Genomic DNA, 9,762 nt, shown 5'->3' on the forward strand with positions numbered 1-9,762 from the left:
AAGTAAGATATTATGTTGTGAAACTATTTAAAAGTGACCTCGTTGTGTAGAAACACACATGTGCTGTAGTCTCACTGTGAACACTTGAAGTCAAATTCAAACAGGCTTTACCTGTCTTTAACAAGTCATTGATTTTATATGAAAGCTAAAATCTGATCCTTTAATAGATGGTATATTTCGAAAATAACTTGCTGGATATTGAAAGTTCCAGTTGTTATCGATACATGGGTAAGTATATCATCTCACAGGACATTTAAAGAACTACTTACAATTAAAATAAGGAAGATTTATTTAGTCAGACGCTTGAAACTCCGGCGTAAAAGGGTTAACCTTTACCTTAAATTTCATATAGTAGACATCTTTTTGATTCAAATTTCAGCAAAAAATACTTTAACTTTTACAAGGTGGTCAGCAGGATAACGCATCCTCCTGACAGTTCTTTTCTGTCAACAGGCTACAGGCTGCATTAATTATTTGACGTGAACTTGATAGATATTTGTAAGAAGACCCAATCATGTGTTGGGAGGGGTTCAACATTCTTCTGTAGCGGTGAGGTAAGGACCATGAAGAGTATAAAGAGCCCTTCACTTCAGGCTCAGAGGAGTGTGTGACCTTTTTTAAATCTTCAGTTAAAGTTTCATCCATCATCATGAGCCACAGCCCAGAGAGGATGTCCTCGTACCGTCGTTGCTTTGAGAGCACATCTGAAAGCCAAATTCAGGTGTCCAGCCTGTCTCCCACCCAAAAGGAGACCCGTCACAGGTCAGCCAGCTTCAACAGGAATGTAGGGTGGAAGGGACCAGGCTGCAGAGTCCTCACCAACAAGCCTCATCTGACCAGGTGGGTCATCCCTTACAATTTGTTGCCACTTTTAAGGCATGCATACCCCATATAAAAAGAAAATATTAACATCAGATTCGGTTAAAGTAGGATACCAGACAGACAGATGGAGAGGTACTCTCCAGACAAATGAGAAACACATAAAGTAAAGCAATTTGTTAAGACATATACATAGTAACACAAGTGCCTGGGCAGGAAGTCTAACCCATTTAGCGTTTCCACTTGCAGCAGTGCTAGTATGGGCACGCTGTGCTTGGATGTGACTTCTGGCCACAGAGCGAATTTGGATCTGGACGCGACTGCAGCACAGAACCGGGCATTCAAGCTGACTCGCACCAATGAGAGGCAGGAGATGGTGGTGCTCAATGACCGCCTGGCATCTTACATTGAAAAGGCAAGAGGAAATCTATCCATACTGAGAAAAATCATATTCATATGTTCTCTTGCTTTGTATCACATGTCTTAGTTATGCATTTTGATTTAACTGAGAAAAACAAAACATTTCTAAGTAGGTGTTTGTCTTCTGCTTTAGGTTAGAACACTGGAGTCCAAGAACAAGCTGCTGGAAGCCGAGATTGATGCCTTGAAAAGTGCCTTTGAGAGAACAGCCGGTCTCAGGCAGCTATATGCATCACAGCTAAAGGAACTGAACAGGGAAGCTGAGCAACTGAAGGAGAAAAGGGTAAGAAAAACGCTGCATCTAAACTTATTACGGTATTTTTACTTCCCATCTTTGTGTTCATTCTTTTAATTCATCTGCTTGTCGCAAATTTAGCTTAAACAATAACTTCAACAGTAACAAACCTTTACAGGATTCGTCTTTGACATCGAAGGAGGCAATGTCCTGTCAGCTGGAAGTGCTGAAGTCTAAATATGATGAGGCTCTGGAAGCCAGGAAGCAGACAGAGCATCACATTGAGACTCTGCGTCCGGTAATAAGCGAAGAAAGGACTATTAACTGTTTAATTATGTTCTTAGAATAGAAATGTGCTTAGTTTCACTTAACCTTCCAAACCACACATGTCTGTTCATGCCAGGATGTGGACAAAGCCACTTCAGCTAGAATTAAACTGGAAAAGCAGCTGGAGAACCTGGAGGCTGAGCTGACCTTCCTGCAGAGAGTTCAGAAGGAGGTAACAAACACTGCATGTAGGAGTGAGAAGCGTTTAGAATACCTTTTATATTGTTATTCATGGTGTAACGGGTCACCAAGGATGATGGGTATACATAAATTAAGACTTATTTGATTGATAAAGTGAGTATGGCTGTAAACACGGCCATTAACTTTGATTAAAGTTAAGTTTGAAACATTTTCTGCAATGGTACACAAAATTTTTTAAAACTTTCATAGTAAATAGGTAAGAACAAGTGTTTTTTTTTTCTTTTTGCCAACTTGTTGACAAAAAGAAAAAAAAATTCTTCACCAAAATAATTTTTCCTTATATTATATTCATTCTATGCGGAAATTGTATGTACATTTTGCATATAAGCACTTATGAAAAGCTGCTGAAGACACAATTTCCAAATTATTTCTACATTTTGCATCATTGTTCAAGTCTGTAACCAATTTCACAGGAGAAGGCCCCTTAACTAAACCATTGCTTTGAAAGAAATTTGGATTAAACCGTGATTTATTTTTGTGTTCCTGATCGATTGAAAGGAAGTCAATGAGTTGATGCAGCAGATCTATTCAGCGGCCTCAAAGATGGACTTAAACTTCGACCTCCCAGACCTTTCCTCTGCTCTCACACAAATTCAGTTGGAATATGACAGCATTGCTGCTAAGAATCTGCAGGTAGTATGCAAAAGCAAAATGCTCTTATTTTATTTTTTTGTGCCTTGCAGTCGTCAAGATACACGTGTATGAACAAAAGCAACAACGCAAGTTTAATCCAAGCACTGGTTGTTTGTTTTCAACTAGGAAATGGATGCTTGGTATAGATCAATGTTTCAGGACATGAGCGATGCGTCATCCAAGCACGCTCAAAGCGTTCGGAGACTGAGAGAGGAAATTGCTGCTTATAGAAAGGATGTGAGTATGATTACTTTGTTTATCTTACAGTGCTCATAAACACCTCGAATTTGATCTTCCACAAACAAGAACAGCTTTTTCTCCAAGTTCGTATCAGCTTAGTCAAGCTAACCTCTTATTCCCACAGGTGGTATCAGGAGATCTCAAAAACACAAAGAATACGCAACCTACTTGTTATTGTCGTACCCTCTGTTTATGTCAAAGGTGCTGAAAAAATATCGTAACTTGTAACTTTAAAAAAAAAAAAAACAGCCGACATTGTCAGGCCTTGAATTCTTGTATTGATTTTGAAGTGTGACTGGTTTGTAAACACTGGGTGAACTTAAATGCTGCACGCTTGTCTCTGTGCATGTTAAGATTCTGAGAAACGAGCGAGACTTGGAGTCACTAAGGGCAAGGAATGAGTATTTGGAGACGCACAACCGTGATGCCAAGGAGAACCAGAAGAAGCTAGAGCAAGAGTTGGAGGTAAATGACTGATGATATCTTAAGTGTTGGAACTCAAATACAATTGCACAACTGATTAGAAATTAAACCATTTCTGAGTTTTAATCAAATTATTACAGCTCGAAATATATTCTTAAATAACAAAAACTTGTCAGACATCGAAGATGAGATGTTTGGGGTAAAATATCACGTTCGTATGAAGGCACAAGTCCAGCTCTCTCTCTCTATGTCAACAGGAGCGCATTGAGGCAGTTAAACAGGATCTGAAGCTCTCCAAGCAGAAGACTGCTCTGCTGATGAGGGAATATCAGGACCTCCTAAATGCCAAAATGACAATGGAGATCGAGATCGCCACCTACAGGTGAACAAAGCTTTAACAGACAGCTCAGTCTCAGAAGGGAATAAACTGGACAGCCATCACGTCAGGAGTGCATCACTGTTCCTAACAGGATTGCACTGTTTGTTTCACAGAAAGATGATCGAGGGAGAAGACAACCGTCTGAGCACCATTGTTGGGAAGCTGCCTCTGACTGACTACCTGCCTCTCACAAACAGCAGGCCCTCTGACTGTTTATCATCACTCACCCCCTTTACAGGGTCTTTGAAGCTTGAAGGCCCCGAATGCGCAGTCAACGCCGAAACACCTCCAGCTGCCGTTTCTATAGACAACCCGGGTGACGGGAACCTGCAGGCAACTGAGAAGTCTGAGAGGAAGACTCTCCTCATCAGGTAGACTGTGACTTTGGCCCTCAGTGAGTATAGACCAATTAATGAAAAACATTTCTTCTTTTTTACCCAGGACAGTTAAAACAGACGAGGACGCTTATGTGAGTGACACACAGCAGTGCACCATCTCTATTTCTGGAGCTGCTGAGGACACAGATGAAGAATAAACATCTTGATGTGTGATGTGTTCTGATCACAAGCTGCAAAATTATGTTCCCCACGCTTTCGTTACACTCTGAAAACCCTGGAAATCTGTGCCGTCCTTCACAAGAAGGAGGAAAGCACGCTTTTGTATGAAATCTGACCTTTTTAATAACACACTGACTCCAGGTGCTTTTACGTCTGCCTCACTTCTCTGCTTATTTAGTCTGCTAATGATTCCTCGACCTGTCTTTGACGATAACAAAATAAACAGCAAACAAAAGCATTTCTTTATTATTTCTAATTTATTATGAAAAATTGTGGAATTTCAAGTGACGTGTAAACTTTCTATTTGTTTTGACACCTGATTCAAACATGTTTAAGCCTCAGAAATAAGTTGAAATAATTGATTGGTTAACCATGCTGTCCATATATACAATGTAGTGCAACCTTGATATCTAACTCAGTACAAGATACTTTCCATGCTGTGCATAATTTTTTTTTTAACAGTTATGAAGAAAGAGTAGAAAGTGCAGTTAAACAGTACGACATAATAGCACCACCCTGGGAAAGAGATGTATTTATCTGGTTTAGAAAATGATAATCAACCGGGATTTAACTTCAAAATGTTGATTTGGCGACAGTGTGTGAGTTTGCCTCTAATGCAAAGGTTTGGGTTCATCGCCGACTCCCCCTGCCAGGCCGTACACTGCAAGGCTGACTTCATGAGCCAGAGCATCTGCGCTCTCCTAAAGCAGAAAAACATCACCAGATTATTCAGAATGCTCCAGTTCTCCGCAATGACGCGAAGAAGAAGAAGAAGAAAAAAAAAAAGACATACATAAGTTGGCGTTTCTAACCTGGGTGTCTGCCTCTGCATAAACTCTCACCACATCCTCTGTGCCAGAGGGCCTCACAAAGGAGCGGGCCTTTTCATACTTCTTCACCAAGTCGTCGATGGCCTCCTGCAGCCCTGCTGGGGTCACGGCCCGCCTCTCTGAGTCGGTGGTGTCTATCACTCTGCGGTCGGAGACCTTACAGAAAATAAAAATGAAAAACAGAGTACAACACAGGACGACCGAAAGTGAGGAAAGTTATAAGTGAGAGAAAATATAACTTGATATCAGATAAAGGTAACCTGAGGATGGACTGCCTTTTCAAGGTTGGAATCGGAACTGAATTTAAGTCTGGACTTTGACTAGGCCAATCCAAAAGATACATTTAGTTTTCTTATCAGAGATGTGAGCATAAGTGGAAGGTCGCAATCTTATTAACAACTATTTTGCTTCAGTACTTTCTGACGGAGAGCAGAACTCGTGGTTCCATCCAGGTTCGCACCATCACACTCTTCTGCGACCTTCTGGAGTAACGCTGTTGTAGGTCTGTTCTGTGTTTTCTCCATTTGTGGATAATGACTCTTGCTGTGATTTATCGTAGTCCAAAAATCATTCGAAATGACTTCGTAGCCATTTTCAGACAGATGAATAAGCCTACTTCATGTTGAAAAACTACTTTTTTTAGTTTTTACGCAGGTTATATTTAATAATAAAACTCGTTTTAAGATGTATGGAAGATTTATGTGCTACTTTACGCTGATCTACCATGATAAACCCACATGAAATACATAGCAGGCCTCCAAACTGTGAAAACGTTTCAGGAGCATAACAACAGCACATGATGCTCTGCTTGTGTACCTTAACTTTAAGCTGCCTGTTCGGCAGGTCGCTGTAGATGGCGTCCCACTGCTGAACAGTCATCCCTTTAATGGCCAGGATGGCTTCAATCAGCAGCATGTCAGAAATGGCATCTCCGACAGTCTAAAGAAAACACTCGCTTTACAAATGACATCCTCTGTCTTAGCTGTGCTTTTTGATTGCAGTTCAGTATAGTGGCGTATGTGCACCTGGTTGATGATGTTGATGGTATTCTGCAGCAGGAAAGCGGCTTTCTTCCTCTCATCATTGATGTTGGTGTCATTGGCGAGTTGCTGGATTTTCTCTTCAGCTCCATCACTGAACAACACCTGATCACAACAGAAACACATTTCAGGTCCAAACACCAAAGAAAATATATTTTAAAGTTCTGTGAGAAAAGGTAAGCCATATTTTCATTCAAAAGTGTCAGGGTGTAATTAAAAATACACTTGAAAAAGCATCCGTCCAAAACCAACCCAATAGCAGCTGTCTTGCCAATCTTGACCGGGACATTTTTTTTAAATTACACACACCAACTACTTTAAAAAAATAAAAAATAAAATCCTGACAACATAAAATGAATTCAAAAAGGACAAATTCTTTCTAACAAGACTGTAAATGCAGAGTCATGAGATAAAAAAAACAATTTAACTTTTGACTGTGTCTCTACTTACTGTCCCATGGCCGTTTGCCTCAAAGTAGACACCTATATCAAATTCTTGAGCAGCGTGATGTAGATGCTTCACTCCAGTCTTAGTACACTTTACAATTACCTAAATGATATTAGAAAAATCTAATAAAATTTTCTGTGTACGTTCTTTGAAGACATTTTTTGAATAATGTCATTTTGTCACCTTCATGGTGTTCTCCAGGTAGTGAGTTGAGCTGCCATTTGCATAAGCAGTTTGCACCACTGCTATCTTCAGATCAAGACCAGCCTGTATGTGCGAAGAGGTATTTAGCAAGAGTTTGACTTTTGTTGTTGTTGTTGTTGTTTTTACACAAACAATTTTGAGAGCAAACCTCATTAAGGAGTTCTTTCAGAAAGGTGCTGATGAGAGTAGCTATCTTGTCTCCATCAAGGAGGTGGAAGTCACCCTGAGAGTCGGTGTAATAATAAACTATACGGTCGGCATCGCCATCGAAGGAACAACAACGATCTCCAGGGTTGATCTTGATGCCTGAAACAAAAAAAACAAACAAACAAGAAAATCAGTCATATGCGATGTGGTATTTGTTGTGTTCCAATTACATGTGCCTCACAAAAGTAAGCACTTATGCGTTTTTGTAATTGTGCATGACTGACCCACACAAAGTAGCTGAAGTCCAAGTATGAGGAGTGTCACCAAATTTTCGGATTCCCAACTACACTATAATTTGGTTTAATCTAACAGGCTGCTAAGGACGATGTGAAGTGTCATTTTGTTTCAACACACCAAGGTCGAAAAGTGCATTTTTAGTCCCACCTGACCAGAGGATCGTCTGTGGAAGCCTGTTTGTATTGCTGTCAATTATATTTCTATTTCTATTTTTTTTTTTACATTGATTATCTGTTGGCTACAAAATCAAATTGATCTTTGGGAATAATAAAGTTTATCACAATTGTTGGCACCAAAGTAATGAGGAATGCCTACAATTTTATCTTAAAAAGTTTTGAGAAACCCAGATGCTTTATGTTTTACTATACAATTATGTGTTTATCTTTGTAGGTCTATAATTTAGAAAAAAAATACATTTAACTCAATGGTTGTGCAAATGTTCAAGAGGTTTAATATGTGTGCAGAGAGCAATGGAAAGGTGCTGTTCCTCTAAGGTGTGCATAGTGAGGCCGTACCTCTTGGAAGCGTCTGCTGCACTTTGACAAAGTCGGCTCCGCACTGGTGGTTCAGCTTTCCTCTGCTGCCATCATTAAAGACGGAAAGCTGCATGTGATTTTTCAAGTGACTCTCCATCTCTCGTACCTTTATGGCCCCGATGCCATTAGCGCCGTCAACACTAAGGTGCTTCTGGTCGTCCGTACGATTAGACGCCTGGCAGAAAATTAAAATAAAAATGTTTTACAAACAACGTTGGACAAAGGAAACGCACCCAGAATCCTTACATTCTTGGCGAGTTGAGAGAAAGCTTGGCTGAGTTTGCAGTAGTATCCCTCCACTGTTGCCTCTCCGTATTTCCCCCGCGTGTTCTGGCAGCAAACCATGTAATGCATCTGCGGGGTGGTCACCAAACCGTAGTCTGACAGGACAGACAGACAGCATGAGAAGGCAAATAAACAGAAAGAAGATGTGAAAACAGCAGGAACGGATATCTGACCGATACCTTTGCTGTGACCACCAAGGGCTTTGACTCCATCCAGCACTGCCTGGGAAAGGCTAGAACTGCTGCTCCTACAGTCAGAGAAAACACTCACATAGGCATGCATGTGCTGGATTGATTTAATTTTTTTCATCTATAGTCTTTTTGATCATACCTGGTATCTTTTCCCACATATACGTTGGCCTCCTGGCTCATATCAATGGCCTCCTTCTCTATGATATCCTTCAGAGTCTTGACTAACTCATTCTGATCGGTGTTGGCCAGCTGGGTGGCGTAGTCTTCCCATGACGACGTCAACATCTCTCCCATCGGGTCAATAAGCTTCACACCATTGTCCTCCTACAAACACAGTACAGATGTAAAGGTAGTGTAAAGAAGAACATTAAGGAACTCTTGTTTCAGCATTTCTGATTCAATGGCTGACCTCTGGGTTGTGCGACGCCGTCACCATGACTCCAATGGTGGCTTTGGTCTTCTTGGAGCGGAGTGTGGCCAGCAAACCCATCCTGAACATGATGTGGTCCAACTTATTGGCACTGGTCCTAAAGCCAGCTGTGCCATACTGCAAAACCAACCCTGCTGGTTTAGGGTGCAGATCAGACTGCTTGCAGACTTCTTCAAAATGGGCCATCTCTAAAAAGTTGTAAACAAACAGATTAAAGAAGTTAGTTTAGTAACTTACAGAGAAAACTATTTAACTTGGATGTGTCTAATGAAACTAAAACCAAATTACCCATACCACTTACAGAACGAAAACTATTTTGAAAGCGAATGAATAAAATATTAATTCACAATTAAAAAACTGGTATTCTCTGCTGGGTTTAATTCAATCAGCTGTATTTGAGATTACAATGGAATCTAACAAATTAAATATTGTAAGTAAAAATTTGAAGTGGGAATGGAGCATACGAAAAAAAAAACAGACTTAAAACAGACCCTGAAAGCAGCAGAGTGACTTCTCCCCTCAAGCTATATGACAGGGCAAAGTATATACACACCCAGATGCTGGACTAGGAGCTTTTCGCTAGTAAACTAACGTAATGTTTTTAGATAAACTCGTAACGTAAGTTAAAAAAAAAATACAGTTCCCAGACGGGATCAAAATTTCCGCAGTAAGTTGTTATTTATTCACTTACTCGCTGTCTGTGGTCTTCAGAGCTGCATTAAAACCGTGTAGCAGTCAGTGGAAAACTTCCTGGTTCCTCTGGTTCCACCTTCTCAGCGTGACAACGTGGCCGCCGTTCACGGATCATCTCCGGAAATCCCGCCTTCAGCACTTCCGCTTAGAAGGCTGCCATATTAGTGAGGGCAAGTGGAATGGATAGACAAACAGATAGGCTGATAGTTAGTTTGTAAACAGTTTTTTATACAGTTTTTACTACCAGTTTTCAATGATTAACTGTTTTTGTTTAATTCCAATTATTTTACTTCTATTTACCTCAGACAAAGATACAGACATAGAACAAACAAACGTTACTATTTATGTTATTGATTTTAATCTTGTTCTAAAAAAAGATAAAAGTAAAAAAAAAAAAAAAAAACTGAATTCATTGTCAAAAGAAATTG

At 40.2% G+C, this 9,762-nt stretch overlaps 2 protein-coding genes across 5 annotated transcripts; one reads left to right on the forward strand and one right to left on the reverse strand.

Moving 5' to 3' along the window:
• The first annotated feature begins 335 nt into the window (after positions 1–335).
• On the forward strand, positions 336–4,388 carry ngs (notochord granular surface). 3 transcript variants are annotated; one of them, XM_016675833.1, is made up of 11 exons: positions 336–840; positions 1,072–1,234; positions 1,373–1,522; positions 1,653–1,772; positions 1,878–1,973; positions 2,501–2,635; positions 2,762–2,872; positions 3,230–3,340; positions 3,556–3,680; positions 3,791–4,048; positions 4,119–4,388. In XM_016675833.1, exons 1-11 carry the CDS (start codon positions 650–652, stop codon positions 4,210–4,212), a joined length of 1,554 nt encoding a protein of 517 aa, XP_016531319.1. In that variant the 5' UTR covers positions 336–649; the 3' UTR covers positions 4,213–4,388. The 3 variants fall into 3 exon arrangements, with proteins under 3 accessions (XP_016531319.1, XP_016531320.1, XP_007561013.1); XM_016675834.1 differs by having other exon boundaries at positions 1,069–1,234; positions 4,124–4,213; XM_007560951.2 differs by having other exon boundaries at positions 338–840; positions 1,069–1,234.
• Positions 4,389–4,476: 88 nt separating this feature from the next.
• On the reverse strand, positions 4,477–9,441 carry pgm3 (phosphoglucomutase 3). 2 transcript variants are annotated; one of them, XM_007560952.2, is made up of 13 exons: positions 9,333–9,441; positions 8,621–8,829; positions 8,351–8,535; positions 8,200–8,267; positions 7,982–8,115; positions 7,715–7,910; positions 6,904–7,061; positions 6,735–6,818; positions 6,555–6,653; positions 6,090–6,209; positions 5,881–6,003; positions 5,047–5,220; positions 4,477–4,935 (listed from the first exon to the last, which is right to left on the reverse strand). In XM_007560952.2, exons 2-13 carry the CDS (start codon positions 8,825–8,827, stop codon positions 4,846–4,848), a joined length of 1,638 nt encoding a protein of 545 aa, XP_007561014.1. In that variant the 5' UTR covers positions 8,828–8,829; positions 9,333–9,441; the 3' UTR covers positions 4,477–4,845. The 2 variants fall into 2 exon arrangements, with proteins under 2 accessions (XP_007561014.1, XP_016531317.1); XM_016675831.1 differs by having other exon boundaries at positions 8,621–8,837; positions 9,333–9,440.
• Between the last annotated feature and the right edge of the window lie 321 nt (positions 9,442–9,762).

This window comes from Poecilia formosa, unplaced genomic scaffold (genome assembly GCF_000485575.1).
Source record: "Poecilia formosa unplaced genomic scaffold, Poecilia_formosa-5.1.2 Scaffold122, whole genome shotgun sequence".
NCBI classification, from domain to species: Eukaryota; Metazoa; Chordata; class Actinopteri; order Cyprinodontiformes; family Poeciliidae; genus Poecilia; species Poecilia formosa.